Source organism: Gambusia affinis, linkage group LG06 (assembly GCF_019740435.1).
Source record: "Gambusia affinis linkage group LG06, SWU_Gaff_1.0, whole genome shotgun sequence".
Lineage (NCBI taxonomy): Eukaryota > Metazoa > Chordata > Actinopteri > Cyprinodontiformes > Poeciliidae > Gambusia > Gambusia affinis.
In genome coordinates this window covers 18,209,788-18,227,573 of record NC_057873.1, presented here as the reverse complement: position 1 = coordinate 18,227,573, position 17,786 = coordinate 18,209,788, and the positions used below count along the sequence as shown (strand labels likewise).

The 17,786-nt window shown below is 38.9% G+C and overlaps 1 protein-coding gene across 1 annotated transcript in view; it reads left to right on the top strand.

The window, feature by feature from the left end:
* Window positions 1-436: 436 nt before the first annotated feature.
* Window positions 437-17,786, top strand: part of gucy1a2 (guanylate cyclase 1, soluble, alpha 2) — a 39,699-nt gene continuing 22,349 nt past the window's right edge. The window contains exons 1-4 of the mRNA XM_044119690.1: window positions 437-1,612; window positions 8,199-8,260; window positions 9,357-9,481; window positions 11,711-12,621. Coding sequence (XP_043975625.1) covers window positions 1,292-1,612; window positions 8,199-8,260; window positions 9,357-9,481; window positions 11,711-12,621 — 1,419 coding nt within the window. The 5' untranslated portion in view covers window positions 437-1,291. The remainder of the gene's footprint in view (window positions 1,613-8,198; window positions 8,261-9,356; window positions 9,482-11,710; window positions 12,622-17,786) is intronic.

Sequence of the window (17,786 nt, the reverse complement as noted above, 5' to 3'; positions counted from 1 at the left end):
ATAGATGTAAGTAGATGTTGGACAATGTTGAACAATGTATGGATTACCAAGAACAAAGGATGTTCAGCTTTAATACCATTTAAAAGCCCTTCAGACCCCATTTCCACTGGAAGGGATATGATATTTCTATGGACTTAAACCAATTTAAAAAAAAAAGATAGACCGATAAATAGAAGGTAGAGAGGTGGAAAACTTCAGGCTACTTCTTGTTGCCCGAAAGGTTCCATTTAGTTAATTTCTCCAGTCTGTTAGACGATCCTTTCAGATCATCATTGTGATTTGAAAACAAAAATAAACGCTTAAAACAAATATAAAGACAAACACAAAACATATCTTTGATGGAAAATACATTTTCACGAACTATCAAAATTGATCAAACTGTCGCTGCGTACTTCAGACCGCGAGCTCGGTGCACGCGGCACTTGGGGATACTTGACAGACCGCGCGCGCTTTCTCGCTGCTCTCTTCTTCGCGCAGCTCCAACTCCAGCTGTTTGTCTATCTACCTTCAGTCCGAGTGCGAGCGACGTTCCCACCCCGGAAAAAAAACACGGGGCGATAAACGAGGAGGGACGCTGAAGGACGGGGAGAGGAGGACGGACAGGAGATGAGAAGATCAGCCAAAGAGGAGAGCCGCTGTCGCAGAGGAACAGGAGGAGGAGGAGAGAGGGAAGCAGACACATCTGCGGTGACTTGGGGGATTCGGCTTACTGAGAGGGGGGGATACGCAACATTCTTATGAAGCCAGCATTTCTAGCCCGGGTAAGCGGAATAAATAATGTGCCGTGGGACTGCCATATTGTCAATTTCTTTGCATCTTAGTTATTTTTAAAAAGCGCCTGCTTTATAAATAGACGCTTAAAATCCGGATGCTAGGAAGATTTTTGTAATTCTCTGTAGATATCCACCATAGGGAGCTTTTATCACCTTTGGGAGCAAAGTGGATTGACTGAAGGGGGAGAGGAGGATTGTTTTTAAAAGGAGATACCTCCACCTTCTCCTTCTTACATAAATGTTTGCGTGCCATTAGAGCGCTCCTGCTTTTCTCCACAACAGACGCGCATTTCACGCACACTGCCAGACGTGGACATTATCAGTCACACATGCGGTCCTAATAACACGGACGGACTTCACCCCCTCTCACCCACCCAGCCTCTCTCCTCACCCCACTGTCTGATGACTCCCCCGCGCACAGGTGGACGTGGTACGGAGCCTACTGTAGCATCATCTTCTTCAACACCACCATCATCACCATCACCAACACCACCATCCTCCTCCTCCTCAACACCACCATGTCCTCGTCGTCGCGCAAGATTTCATCCGAGTCATTTAGCAGCTCAGTGGGCTCAGACTGCGGGCTTGAAAGCCCCGGAGGAGACGGAGGGGATGGCGCTTTGGAGCCGGCCGACGAGAGCCGAGGTTGCCCGTTTTCCTCTTTCCCATCGTCCCACAGAGCGCTGCTCTGGAACGGCCGCAGCCCCGCTGAAAGGTCGGCGTGCCCGGCGGGCGAGGAGCAGCAGGGACCCTGTGTACCCCACAAGAGGGCTACCAGGCGGCGGAGGGTGAACCTGGACTCGCTGGGGGAGAGCCTAAAACGACTCACTTCACCGACGGTAAGCTTACAGCTCTTAGCCTACATGTGTAGCACTGTGTCACAGCTCATGATGAGCGCTGGCTAATATATATACATACTCAAGAAAAATAAGAGTTTAAAATTTTTCTTAAGACACCTAAAGATTTAACATTTTTGGATAAGTATGAAAAACAGAAGAGTTAGGGGAAACAAACATTTCCACTTAATTCTTGTCTCTTGTCTAGTCCATCCATCCATCCATCCATCCATCCATCCATCCATCCATCCATCCATCCATCCATCCATCCATCCATCCATCCATCCATCCATCCATCCATCCATCCATCCATCCATCCATACGTGAATGTATTTATTTGTCCATGATTCCATCCAGCCATCATCTATCCATGAATCCATCTATCTATCCATGCATTTGTGCACCTGTCCATCCATCATCCATCCATCCATCCATCCATCCATCCATCCAGCCAGCCAGCCAGCCAGCCAGCCAGAAAGAAAGAACAGCCAGCCAGCCAGCAATCCAGAGTTGTTTTTTTTTTTTGCAGGTTCCATATTATTTGTAAGTCCAGGAGTGTAGAGATATTCTGCCCATTTGGAACCCTGTTTTCATCAATGATGTGATGTGCACTGTGCTGTCTATGAAAAAACCCTATTTTCTCCCTTCTGCTCTGCTAGCCTGAATCATCTGGCAGATTATATAATACTAAATATGTTGTTGTGAGGCAGAGTCAGAGATGCCCCGGCCTCTGTCTGTATATATTCAACTGTGTGTGGATTGTGACAGATAGACCTGTGTTTGTTGGTGCATCTTCTATCTGTGCCTCAGTTGTTTTATAGGCAGTAATGTTTGCTTGTTTCTCCACATATGAACAGGAAGACGGTTGTGTGTCACAGAGGAGGCTTCTTTCAAAGTTTTTGTTTCTGACTGGCATGCGATATCTTGTCCGACTCTTATTGCTGCAGCTTTCAGTCTGCACATTTGCTTTCAGAAGTCACTTCTTAGCGCCAACTTTCCCTGGATTCACCTCTGCTTCCTTTCCTATCTTCTCATACTCAAAAAGCTTCCACTCTCCTAGCACAGTTTTAATAAAGTGCTGTCCACCTGTCTACCAGAGGAGAAATTATCATAAAGATAACTTTAATGTTTTAATAATTAATTTTAATTAAACATTGTAAATTATATTAGAAATTATAGTTATTCTTCATACAAAGATAACAAATGCTTTGATTAATTAAATATGAAATAATAATTATTGCTAGATAAACAAATAGAGGTGTGATTCTCAACCTTCGTCCTCAGGGCCCGCTGTCCTTTATGTGGTAGACGTCTCTCTGCTCCAGCACACCTGATTAAAAGGATTGCATCACCTCCTCAGCACGCCATCAAGTGCTGCATAAGCCTGTTAATCACCCATTCATTAAAGTCAGGTGTGTGACAGCAGGAAAACACTTAATACAAGCTGGACAGTGGGTCCTGAAGTCCAGGGTTGAGAACCGCTGGTTTAATAAGTAACGTTTAGAGGAGCTGCGATCCCCCTAAGATAGACCTAACAATGTCCATGTCTTATAGCTTCTAGCTCCACGAATACGATCTCCGTCTTACCAAGCAACACTCAGTCTTTTCTTGACCTCTCTCTCTCACATGCACAGATGTCACTCATGCAGACAAAATGCATATAGGAGTGCAAACAGGGGGCATGTTTACAGCAGCTCACTGTGACTGACAGGAAGGAGCAGGGCCTCTGTTTGTGTGAACTCTGACCACACTGGCCCAGCAGGAGCAACACACGCGTGCACACGCACTTACGCTCATTAGCAGCCACCCAAACAATCATTTCAGCTCTCTTTTCTCAGTTTCATGTTTGATTACAGTCATGTATGTTTTTACTCATTAAGCTGATCACCTTTTCATTTTAGAGCAGGTCACTGTAGTTTTTAGGGAGGAATGCATTTTTGATTGATAAGTACTGTTATGATAACAGGATTTATTTATATGTTGGTGCACAGACTCAGACAAAATATGCCTAAAAAAAGCACAGAAATGTATTTGTAGTTTTTAAATGGTAGAGGTTTATGACGCAGTATATTAAACTGTTTAGCTCTTTTTAGAGTAACACTGGTGGTCTAATAAGCGGACATTAGCTGGTTAATTATTCAAACTGTCTGCTGAAGAAGCCAGCCTGCAGTTGGGCAGCCAGCAGTAGTTGCAGAACAGTGTAATCTTAATATGAGATGAATGTGGCTCAATTAGTTTCTACTACATGACTACCCACATTTGTTGGATATTTCTGAAAAGCAAAGATAGTGTTTTACACAAATAAATAAAGGAAGACTCTGTTACGATGTTTGCCTGCCACGTGGCTCATGTTTGACTTACTTGTCAAGAATATTGTTTATTGAAATCAGCAATACCATAAAAGCTCCAAAGCTGTGTGTTTGTTGACCTTGTAAGATTCTTACCAGTTTAAATCATTAATGCATAATCTATTGTTTATTAGTTTCAACATGGATTTGATATGTCTGCGATTACAATGTTACAGTGAAAATAGAAGAAGAATATAGTAAAGCAACCTATTCATTTTGTAGTTGGCTGGATCTGCTGGTGCTTTGATGATCATTTTGTAACTTTCACATTTGCACATGCTGTATTTTTCCATCCCTCTTCCTTTGGTAACTAAAAATAGGTTGTGGTTTGATTTGCAGGGTGTTCTTTAGTTAACTATTTTTGTGAATGTTATTTTGCTTTCATTTATAAACGCAAGTAGACTGTTTCTGTTTGTAATTTGACATTTCAGGAAAAACCAAAATTGTTAAGTGATTCTTAATCCTTAAGAACTGCCTTCCATATTTTCCCTAGTGATGTATGAGGATAAAAAAAAAAAGTTTTGCAATTAGCTATTTTTTTTTGTCTCAGGTCAGATTGAAATGAAAAAAGGAAATTTTAAATAAAAGACAGAAAAGTAAAAACCAAAAAAGGCCAGCTTTCAAACAACTCCTGCATTTGGACTGTAAAACATACGATAGTTTAAGCTTTTTGATTATAGTAAGAAAGTTGGTTTCACTCACAAAGCTCTTTTATTGTATCAGTAAAATCTGAACCTTGCTTATAGATGGGTTAAACATGCTGGTGAAACTGGACATTCTTTGTAATTGACATTATATGTTACTTTGTTATTATTGGTGAGCTCTATTGGGCCTTTCTGCTGGATCAGATTCTACTTTATTTGGAAAGTCGAGGAAGTTTCCAACTTTCCTAAGGCAACAGATCACACCTTTATGGTTGACAATAACTGTTAATATAATGATTACAAATTTTAAGAAATAATGTATTGTAGTTCAGTTTCCTAATAAATGACCAAAAAAGAGCCCTCAACAGGTCTTCTGTTTTATATTATCAGTAATTTTAATACCCGACAAAGAAAACTTGAGAAAATTGTTTATCATTGTTTCAGTTATTAAGGTAAATTATTACCCAAACCATCCTGCCAATGAGTTATGAAAGTTAAACTTTAATTCTTTGCAGAATTAAAGTTTGTTTGCGAAAGTGTGAGAAAAGAAGCAAAAACTTAAGAAATTCATAACTGTGAAAGTTTTTCCAGCCCTGTATTTAATTAATACAATGTACTAATGAAATACAATAAGATTATTGTAATAAAAGCAGGAAGGGAGTAACACATCTAGTTAGATGTGTGTCGATGCATTTGTTTCAATGAAAATCAGAGACACTGCCAGGCAGAAAAGGCAGATTCTCCTTCTGCAGAGGAGACTAACCAGCATTTCATATAAATAAAAGAGACAGCAACATGTCTTACATTTTTCTTATTGTTGCTATGGGCATTGGAGTTATTCTTAAAATTTGATAGAGGCCATTACTTTGAGCTCATTAAGATTGTCTTGTATTGGGGCGTGCTGTGGTGGCGTAGGGGATAGTGCGACCCACATTTGGAGGCCTTCAGTCCTCGACGCGGCAATCGCGGGCTCGATTCCCAGACCCGGCTGACGTTTGCCGCATGTCTTCCCCCCTTTCCTGTCAGCCTACTGTCATATAAGGGACACTAGAGCCCACAAAAGACCCCCTGGTGGGAAAAAATTAAAATTGTCTTGTATTCAGTTTGTAGTTTTGCACATTAATTTAAGGAGCAGAGATGCTACAGTGCAGACTAATTGTGATGTAAGAGAACAGTATGTTTATCCAGCAGTTTTTTTTTCTCACATGCACAAATCTTAGAATGCAACTTCATCAAACATGCTGTCCACATGGACTACATGTATGCAATAAAAAGTCTTTTCTGAAAAAATTATCAATGTTTCTTTCTATTTTTTATTTATTTATTTTTTAACTTTGTGTCAGGAAGTGGTGCATGTAAAGCAAATCAACTTTTAGAAAAAAATAAGTTCCTCTGTAGACAAGCTGTATCTTGTTTGTTAAGGTTTCTTGGAGTTGTTTTTGGACCAAAATCTCCCATATCTTCTCTATTTTCATTCTGACTCTCTCTCTCACAAACAAACACACTAATGCAGACAAATGGACACAGACTCAAAAAATCTCTCCTGTATCTGACCAGAGTGGTTGGTGACCCCAGAATGACCTCTCCAGCTGGCACACTGTGTTCCAGTATTGTCACAACAGTCGTGCATTTCAGCCATATCTCAGATAATCGTGTTGGACCCGCCCTCTAAAGCTTAGACTGCCAGCAGCGCTAAACATGCCAGCTGTGCGCACCAGCATTCAAGTGGTTTGTGTCTTATGGTCATTTGGAAATTTTCTGTACAACTATAAGGCAAAATATTACAAAACACTTCATAAAAGCATTTTCTATTATGGAAGTTAATTTGATTTTCCTTTGAAACTGGCATTCAGGAGTGAAAATTTAATATGGATCTGTTTTTTATGTTGGTCAGAGCTTCATAGATATTAACAAAGGCTTGCTCATTAAAAAAGCTTCAGAACAGAACTGCTAAATGGACTTTAGTCATGATTAATTTTGTTCGCACCTTTACTTCAATGTAACTTGTTAAAGTGTCCCTTGAGAAATGTACCCATTAAAAATGACTGTGTTAGGTGATGAGGGTTTTTTTTGGGTGGCTTATGTGCATCACTTTTGCCAAGCCGAGAAGCCAAAAGAAGCACCAGGGTGATAAATTAAGTAGTGATGGGACTCCATTAAAATTTTAAGATTAAGGTTGACCCAAAATGCAGAATAGGCATAGACAGGTGACAAAAGGTGAAAAAAATTCAAGGTGGCAGTACTACATAAAACCCACTCTTTTGATCCTTATATCGTGCTATATCAAAAATATACCTGGAGTGTTTCTTTGATTCTTTCATGCATGATTGAGAAATCCTGGTCAAATCCTTCAATGTCCCTTAGTAGCCATTTGGGGGTGCCCAGCCTTCTTCCACAAAGTGCCGTCTTTTCCACAAAGCTCCTCCTCAGAGCTACAGTCTCCAGCCAAGCTTCCCCCTCTCAGAGTACCCTCTCCTCATAACTCCCTAGTTACTCAGCTCCACCAGACTAGCGGCGACAGCAAAAGTCAAATGACATGCTGAAGGGAGAGTCTCAGAAAGACCTGGAGCTAAAGGGTAAAAATCAACAATAATCAAAAGGTAGGGGCGTACAACCAAAAGTACTAAATACAACAAAATCCACAAAGCAATCAGAGGTGTAAACCAAAGATCTTAAAACAAAATTGCACCTTTTGTCCAGGTTAAACAAAGTTAAACAAAAAAGAAACTACAAATTTCTTAAAAAAGGAGGCCTCATCACAGATTGGTGGAGCTGACAATTGGTGAGCCAATCAGCTCTGCTGTAGGGAGTGGCACAGGAGGATGAGGGCCGCATCCGGTTCCCAGTGGAGTCAATTTGATTAGAAAGCTGCAGATATACAGAAAAAAGGAGAGAAAAAGAAAACATACAAGGCCACTGGCCGTAACAACACCACATATTTAAAATTTTTTAAACAACCCAATCTTGCATTGTTTCTTGTGTTGTATAGACGTAGCTCGAGTTTTACGAAATGTGAACGCCTTTGGTGGGTATTCAGGAGCAAAGTGATTGATGTGATGTGCTATTTTTTTTCTTTCCTTAAATGTGATGGTTTTTATATTTTTATTGTTTCAATAATATTCAAAGTCCATGCAGCTTTGGTGGTATGAGTTTATTTTAGAGACATTCCAGAAATGGTGAATGGTGAAGTAGAAGGCAACTGGTCTTCTCCTTAAGGATGGAGGATTTTCACCAGCATGTTGAGAACTTGCAAAATCCCAGTAGAACATGTACTGCACTTAAAGACATAAGTTGGCATTCCAGATGTTTTACAAAGGATTACAATTAGCGTTAGGGAGACAATGATGCACTTTCTAGTCCTCTTTTAGTCAAAATAATGGGTATACTCTGCTGTTAGAAACAGCCTTTAATGCACTGCCTGCGTAGCAGCAGTCTTGTAAATGCCACGTCTTAAAAATCAGCTGCAATAGTTCAGGTCTTTGAAAAGGGAGAAATGCACAAAATGGACAATTACATAAAAGATAAAAGAAAATCATTAAAGCTTTCCTCATCAAACGTAAATAAAAACCCGTTTAATTATGTGATCTTTCTTTGCAGACACAGACTGTTCAGGAGGCTCTTCAACGAACTCTGCAGTTCTACAAACAACAAGAAATCAGGTATAAACCTTTAACTACTTGCAGCTTTTATTTCCTCTCCACAATTCTCAGGTATCCCTGTCGTTCACTTCCCATCTGGTTCCTTGTACTTTTCGCACTTGTCTGTCACATGTCACAAACCTGTACACTCAATTTTTTTCACCGTCTCTACCACTTCTTGTTTGCTTTGCAGCCGCCACTTTTCCCTTTCTTGTTTGGCCCTCAGTCACACTTCCAAAGAAATAGACAAACACCTAGTCTCACTTCTTCACCTCTTGTTTGTGTCCTGTCAAAACAGCAAAACTCAGTGGAGGGTTTTCAGCCAGACACAACACTTACAGACAACCTTCACATGACACATACTGCATAAAGATGCAGAAATGCTGCAGCTGGTCTTCCGTATCTTGCACTCTGGCCTCAGTTGGTGTAACTTCTGTGCTTTGGAGCATCTTAATGTGGAAGAGAAAATACAGCGCCTTGCAAAAAGTGTTAAGCCCTTTACAAATTTCTTTTGCTCTGGCTTTTTTTTTGTCATACATAAGTTTGAGATCATCCGACAAATGTTAACATCAGACACATATAAATGTAAGTAAAAACAAGACGCAGTTGTCAAACAGAAGTTTCAATATTTAAGGAGAAAATCAACCCAAACCTACCTGACTCTATATAAATTTACCCAGATTGCCTTTGTCTAATGTTAACATTTGCTTGATGATCCAAAACATGTAAGTGTGACAGAAAAGCAAAACCAGATAAAATTTGTAAGGGAACAAATACTTTTTCACAGCACTGTTTCTGCAACATTATATCTTTTATCTCTTTTACTAGTCAGGGTTTTTTGAAATTATGAGTGCATCCAAATATACTCTTAATCCCAGCTCACAACCACCAGCAGAGGAACTACACCAGCACATTTACACCACATGTGCATTTTGCATAATGTTTTTTTCTCCTCTCTGCTCTACCCAGATGCCACTCCAAATGTATTCATCTTAGATGAGGAAAAACTTCGCTTTTTATCAGTTTCAGCACCATGTTGGGTTTTCTTTCATTTTTTTTCTTTACTGATTCCAGGATTTGATTATACATTTGCTTGTTTGCTTTGTGCGACTCACAGGTGCCAGGATGTTGGAGGTAGTGAAAGGCAGCGTGAAAAGAAAGAGGAGAAGTGCCCATTTCTTGAAAACTCTGGCTCAGAGGAAGATGTCCTACAGATTCTGCAGTACATGGCCACAATATTGGGTAGGCATGTAATGTGAGCAAAAAAACAAACACTGTTTCGAGCTTGACATTTAGAAATAAAGGAAATAAAAAGGTAGCTTTTATATAAATAATCCATCCTCAGTTCTATTCAGTGTGTTGCTTTTACACTTTTGTTCTACCTCTTGGTTGCTTTGAATTTAATATCTGTATCGTAAATTGATAGGTGAGCACAACATGCACAATGTCCCCTCTCTATATACTTAGATTTATTATTTTCATTTGTTTGGTCATACACCAAAGCCCTTTTCCGAGACCTTGCTGTTATTATACATTGTAGCGCATTTCATGAAAATAGGAAATACTAGGTACTTTGACCTAAGTGGAGTAACTATTATGTAACTGTTTATGCATAGATGCACACATGTGCGTGTACTCAGACTATCTTTTACTCTCTGGGGAAGGTTGTTCTGTCTCTAAGGCCCAACATGAAAGTAACTCTAATTTATTCCTAGGGTAAAGCTTGGCTATTTTAGGGGCAACTAATTTACTTTGACCCCTGAATGAAAACAGACAGCTGTGTACTGTAATTGCATCTTTTAATTGATTAAAAAAAACTCAGTGGATATAAAATCCAGTGATTTGAAATGGAAGCAATTTATCAGCCACCTGCTTTAACACGGTCATTTATCTGGGATCGGTGACTTGTTTATTTAGGATCAATAACTTGCTTAAATTTCCAATAATTATAAAGATTCACTTTACAAATGGAGGCCATCACATTCTTGGGCCCGGCTGTACTACTCCTGATAAATTTTTTAAACTGGTATTTTGCTGAAACAAATAGGCAGAAGCTTTTTCAATAACAACTTTAAAAATGTCCTTCATACTGTGGATTTCAGCTTCTTACATTTGAAGTTAATCAGAGACATAATGTTGGGTACGCATAATGTGGTCCTCGTTGTTTCTCAAAATCTCAGAATGCCTGTTCCGTAGAGACAGAGTACAAAGATTTTTTTTGTGGTGTATAAAAAAATGCACAAAACATTGGTTTGAATTAGAACAGGTGGTGCACACACAGCAGAAAATCACAGTTGGGAAAAACATGTAAGTGTGGAGAGGGCCTCATCAAGCTTTTAGACCACCAACAAGTTTGCCAGTAAAATTAATAAAATTCTATGTAAGTTGCCCTGGATTTTTGCCTACACTCCCTCCCAGCCTCACCTTTCCTGATGAATGTCTGTCCTGATGCTTACAATGGAGTGTCTTCTATGACCTGTACATATAATTTCTTAATTTTTAAATAATTGTTTTTGTATGACATTTTTTACCTTGTTTTTTAAGATCTTTTTGCATCAGTTAGCAATAAGACAAAAGCACCTTCCACCGATTTGTTTGTTTCGTTTAAAGCTGTTTCCAAAAATAGGTCAATAAACATAATTTCACATGTAAAACATTACACCAACACTACCAAAATATATTTGACGTCAGTAGTCAATTATGTAAAATGCTGTTTCTTGTTAAACATTTTGCTCTAACACGATCCTTCTCTGCGTCAGTGAAGTAGGACTGACTCCGTTGCAGCGATTTAGCTGTCATTTTTTTCTTTTGATGCTATTTATTTTAGTCTACTTTGCGGCGTTTTAGAGGTCTCCAACATCTTATGTTTGAAAGTGACTGAAATCTATCCATAGGAAGAAGTAAAGAAAACCTAAGAAGCACCTCACCCTCTCTAAAACAGCATTAAGGTTGAAATTTCTATATTTGATGCCAGTGTGCAATGATTCTGCATAATTATATCATTTTATATTAAAATGCATGCGTATTTTTCCTGTAATCCTTTAATCCTGTTTATTTCTGATATTATTTAGTCAGTAGGCACATGATCTTTTTATCCTATCAATATTCATTATTTTAGCAAAGCTTTGATGTTTGATTATGCTTGTGACTTTTTACGGTCGATTTGCTTGAAATAGTTAGAATTTCATTCATTTTGGTGTAAACAAATAATTGAAGAGCCGAAACACTAAGGTTCTTGGCAGATGCATAAGAGAAAACAAACATGTAATAATTTAGCATTTAATATACATGTTTTCTTATTTAAAATCTAATAATATATATATATCACGTCACCCTTGATTTTGTTTTGTGGTTTCACTTGATTCTCTACATGTGGGCACTAAAGGTCACCTACGACATTAGTTTGTGAGCAGAGTTCATTCTGCAGAGCCGCCTTGCTGACACTGACGTTTTGCATCCCTTTCCTCACAGGAGTTCCGTTCTGCGAACTGCGAGAGCATTTTGGCGAGGAGTTCTTTGGCCTTTGCTTCGAAGAGAATGAGCGAGTACTGCGGGCCGTAGGCGGCAACCTTCAGGATTTCTTCAATGGTTTTGACGCCATTTTAGAACACATTCGCACCTCCACGGGGCGCCGAGCCTCCTCCGAGAGCCCTTCCTTTCAGTGCAAGGATCCCCGCGAAGAGGAGAAAGGTAGAGGGAAATTGGAGAAACTTGGAAACCGTGGCAGCAGAGACGGAAGAGGAAAAGTGTTGTTTCTTCATTGCTTTAACCCTGCACCTGTTGTGGGATTAGTTATGCCAGGTTTGATTAGAGCTGTCGCCAGGCGGATCTTTCATTCAGAGGTTGAAGTGGAAGAGGTGCCACCTCTAACTCCTCTGTTGCCAAATGAAGATACACAACATACAGATTGTGATTCTACAACACCCACTCCCACTGCGTCCCCCACTGCCTCGCCCTCCTCATCTCCGTCTCCTCCATCTCTTTTTCCAACCTCCGTCCCCACAGTTTGTCTATCCTTCTTACTCCAAGAGACTTGCCCTTCTCCTCTCTCTTCCATCCCAAATTCAGCATCTGTGAGCACTAACCGTCCCCCACTCCAGCTATCAACTAACCCCAGTGACCTTCGCATCTCCCTGGCTACGTTTTGCCGTGCCTTCCCGTTTCACCTGGTCCTGGGGCATCGGATGGAACTCCTGCAGCTTGGAGAAGGGCTTAGGAAACAGGCTCGTATTGAGCCTCACCGGATCCTTTCATTTAGGGACTGTTTTGAGATTGTCTCACCCAAGATGGATCCCTCCTTCCAGGGCATACTGCTGAGACTCGCATCCCCATTTACTATCCGCACTAAACCCGACCCCATGCAGGCTGGCACCAAGGAGAAGGTAAAGTCATAATGATAATCACCACTGTTTTCAATAGTTAGGAATGATCCATATGCTGCAAAGTTGAGGCTCTTGCAATGTTAAAATTTTCTAAACCTTAAGAGTTTCTTTCACTTGACATTAGAAGTAGGGCCAAAGTTCTGAAAAAGGCGTATACCATAATCCCCTTTGGACTAAACCTCATGCTTTACACAGTCCAGTCTGCCTAGTGCCTTCTTGACTGACAGCAGGTCTTCCGTATTACCTGTATGAAATCTACTTAAGTTCAGATTTATAAATGTTTCTGCCATATCAGTAAGACTTTTTCTGTGTGTGCATCCACCGCAGATCTTAAATCCATGGTAACCTATGTAGAAGGGATTTTTAACAATTTAAGTGGTCTCCTGTAGGACAAGCAGATATTGTAGAAAATGCAGACTTGTTTAATAGTAACTCTGAGTCATCTTTACTCAGAAAGACCAACAGAATGTAGATATTCTCTTGCCGATGCAGCGTGTTCACTGACTGGTTTGCTTTTTTAGTGTAGTGTCAGAGTAGCTGGTGACTGGTCAAGTCGGTCAAGTTAAAAACCATCATCAGTCAATTGATTGACCCATGCCAAGCAAGAACCTTTATCTGACATTCTTCCTGTGCTTCAAGGGAAACACAGGTCTGCCTACTCACCACACTTTCAGGTCCATGTTCTGCACCCTTGGCAGAGGTTTTCCTTCACACCCTCTCTCATATTTCATGCTCTAAGAGTAAATCTTCACCTGAAACACCTTCTTTGTAAAAGAAATGTGTGAGCAGTAGCTGCGCCAAAAGTACAGACCGTCTCTGGTGTTCAGGTATTCAAAGCAGCTATGCTCTCTGGAACCTAAGATATATGATTTCTGCTAAATGAAAACCCAGTCCACTTTTGATGACCAAAGCGGTGGATAAGACGTTGTCACAAACTTTATGCACCTCAAAGCCAAAAAATATGCCATCTCTGCATTGTTTTATCTATCAGGTGTAACATTATCTTCAACTAAATATGTGCAAGAAGGCCACACTTTGTTACAAATTTCTTCACCGAGTACACTTTGTCCTATGTCTAGCCAGATTTCAGCATCTGAAGAATGAATATCAGTATTTTTGAAGTAAACAAAATGTAATCACTGAGCTTACAGAAATTAAGAAAAGTCTAACACCACTTTGGGGGAGGTAGCATCTGAATGAAATGTTATCATGACACTCTCGAAACCTGCAGATCTTTTTTCACAAGAGGAGTGAAGATTGAATTGCTTTCAATTTGCCTGAAAAACAAATCAATTGGAGCTTTGTGCTATATCCTGCTCTTTATCGATTGGTTGGTCTCCGCAGGATGTCTGTGACACAACCCAACACCTCAACACAGAACAGTACTGACAGAGAGGAGACTGATCGGCCTAGCGCTAGGGTTTTATTTTTCTTCCTAAGTTAGATGGTAAGCTTCTCAATGCACAATATTTTTAACATCAACTTCCACAATTTGCTATGTGTGAATTCCGCTATGTAGCGATAGTCTTTCTGTGATTTATATGATATTTGTACGCCTCAAGTTTCATTTTTAAAAATCTGTTTTGACTCCCAGTTGACACATTTAAAAGTCAAATGTGCTTAATATTAAAAATCCTCCCATTTGCACAAACACTGACAAAAGTATTCACACCCTTTAGATCTTATCACATTTTACAATGTTACAACAACACACCTATTTGCTTTTTATGAAGATCTTTGCTATAGACCAATATACATTGATGCATGATTTGGAATTTTCTGTGATGTTCATTTATATTCATTCCCCATTGGTCAAAACTTTGTAGAAACACTTTTCACTACGTTTCCCAACCCCTCTGTCTCTGTTGAAGAATAAATCCCTACAGCATGATGCTGCCACTGCCATTTTCACTGTGGGGTGATGATTTCCTATCAATCTGCAGTGTTTTCCAACAAATATAGTGTTTTGCTGTATGGCTAGAGCATCTTCTTTTGCATGTTTGTTGAACTCCCTCCATGCATTGCAGCAAACTGTGAAAATAAAATTGCAATTGGTTTTCTTCCTATTTCTAGATACAAAATAAAAAAGTGACTTCTTAAGCCAAATAGTTACATGAGATTTTATTCAGTGTTTTCAAGTAAAGCGAGCTCAATACACTTCAAGTTACACTTTTCACATTTTTACTTTGTAAAAATATTTTAAAAACATGTAGCATTTTCTTTCTATTGCACAGTTATGTGCAACTTGGTGTTGGTCACATGAAGTCACATTTAAATACATTAAAGCTTGATTATGGCTAAAAGTGTATATAATCATCTTAAGTGACTATTACAACAAATATTACAACTTATATGTTCTCTTTGCCTTTATAGTTCACACAGTCTGGGTTCTCTTTTTGAAATGGGACTGCGCTTAAACCGCCGTGTGTTTGTGGAGCAGGAGGGCAAGCATAGCTTTCCGTATTCCTTTCACTGCGAGTCCTGTAATGACACCTGGAATGGGAAGCAGAAGAAAAAAGAGATAGAGAGCCAGGATAGAATTGGCTGACATTTTTAAGAGAAAGGGCAGAGAGAGAAAGCCACAGGCCGGGGGAAGGAGGCCACACTCCTCTTGCGCAGCACTGGAAGTGTGTTTGAGTGACCTGTGGTGGCTTTTCAGTTTGACCTCTATCCTCTCTTCACCTGAAGATATTTGCTGTGCAGGAGACATTTACAGCCCCGCAGAAAAGGGCAAATTGCATCTCTGGCTGTCTCTTTGGTCTTTGTGTGAACAGGGTGGCCATCACATAAGGGAGGGTACAGAGGTTGTACAGTCAAAAGCTCTCCTCCAAGCTCTGCATGATATATTGTATGTTGTGTTATTTTTTTCTTCACATCATATCTCAATAGTTTGTCAGACATATAAAAACAAGATGTAGTTTTTTAGTATTTTAACATTTCTCTTTCACTTCTAGTCAACATTTAATTTTTTTGTAATGTCACCAAGACAGAATCAGTGAATCATGGACCACCTACATGGTGAGGATTTTCCTGCAGATATCTCAGCGTTCTCCGGCGCTTTAGTGTTTAAGGGTCAATTGTCTCTCTAAGATGAGTCAGTTCAACTACAAGTGAATAATGTGTGTGCGGTGTTTGATGCTAGTTGGAGCCTGCACTGATTTGTAGCTGCAGAGTACTAATTCTGCTCTTTTCCGTAACGTTAGTGTTCTCTATACTGTTCATGAACTATTTGAAATTATTGGTTTAGACAGTGCTTTGCTGTAAAAAAATATTTGATCCTCAATAGATTTCTTATATTTTAGTTATTTAAAGATTAAATCTTTAGGTATTGATTTAGGCCAAAGGACAAACAGTACAGGTTTGGAATCCCTACCTGCAGTGATGTAGGGCTAGATGTGTGTAATGCTGCATTATGTAATAACACCGCAATAAATAATACTATAATAAAAAATGGGCTGTAAAATGTAATAAGACATCATTGAAACTGCATTATTTAACAATAGAAGTAGAATGCAATAAAATTCTTGAATGCATTTTGAATCATTTTGCCTTGAACAACATGTAGGTTAAAACCAGGGGGTCTAGCTTTGAGTCTGAAAAGGCAACTAAATGATTATAAAGTTGGTATTTATTGACCAAACTCTCAATGTAAATGTGGATAGGCTCTATAACATGGTTGTTATTAGAAGCATTATAATTAGGATGAACACAAACAGTTTGTGATTGTTTATTACATAATGCACCACATTATTCCATTATCATTCCTAAAAAACCAGCTAACTCCACATTTTGAAGCAATCAGTGCAAAATGTAATAATGTTATTGCATATGTGGCAGAGAGTATTGCAAATGTGTTCAATGATTTCTTTACATTTTGTGTTGATTATTACATAATGTGGTTTTAATTATGTTTTATTACATTTTGAAGTCAGATTTTATTACATTATCACGTATTGTGGCCTTATTGCATAACGTAGCATTACAAGGTGCACCAGATTTGATGAGGTAGACTTTCAACTAGAGTCTAACTTGGTGCAAAAAAATAGGACAAGAGTTGGACTTGCCCTCAAAGACTTGACTGAGAAATATAATTCAAGAATTCAGTTGAGTAAAAGTTGTCTGGCAACATGAAGTGAGCTAAAAGATTCCAAAAAGCAATGTATATATACACCCCAGATCAAAAGAAATTCTCCAATAGATGATTACCCTCTATCAGTCTTACATAAAGCTAACACAGCATCGACACCAAACATGGTGGTTTAGTGTAAAGGTTTGATACTACTTTGTTGTTTCAGGATCTAGATGACTTGCAGTTACCTTTGCCTGGGGGTAAAAGCTGTGAACAGAAGCAAACAGAAGGACAGGGCAAATATATTTCAAAACTCTATATAATAGACTGAGAAGTAGAAAGTAGTGGAGAAAAATAACTGAGTCTGCACTGTAACTGTCTTTATCTAACAAATGCAATTGTAGCCCTGGAAGAGGTTTGCTTGTTTGCGTCATCTCTGCACCTGCATGTCTCGGACAAAGAAAATGTTGATGTCAGCAGTGTCCATCTTTGATCTGAGGTAGATAAATTGCTGCTGTTTGTTCTGAGCAGCAGGCTTTGAAAATCATTTCTATTTTTCTGTTGTATTTAGTCGAAAATACAAAGAATTGTGAGAAAAGTCAGAAGGACTACAAGAAGATATTATATCTGTTAAGCACATTAATAATATTAATTGCTTTCAACCGTATTGCTTTATTTCTCCTGGACCATGTACAGAAAAAAATAAGCTTAAAGAAAGATTTTTTTTTTTTAAATTGATTTTCTTCGGCATTCCCTGTGGCACAATCAAGAAAGATCAACAAAAAATGCAATAAATGAAAATAAATTTACAAATCAAGAAAAGATTATAAAGCATATGAAATGTCAGAAAATAAACAAACACATAATAACAGAATAATCTAAGGCTACAAAAAGAGCATGAGGATGTGATGCATGTTTTTTCTTTAAAACAGATGATAATGATCAGTTTCCATTAAACTAACATTAAAATAAAATATAATGCCAATTATAAATATATTTTTTGCATATTAATTGAATAAAATTGCATTCAAAATTATTTTTCATGGAGAAACACAAGATTATTTTGGGGGGAACTCTTAGATTTAAATCAACACTT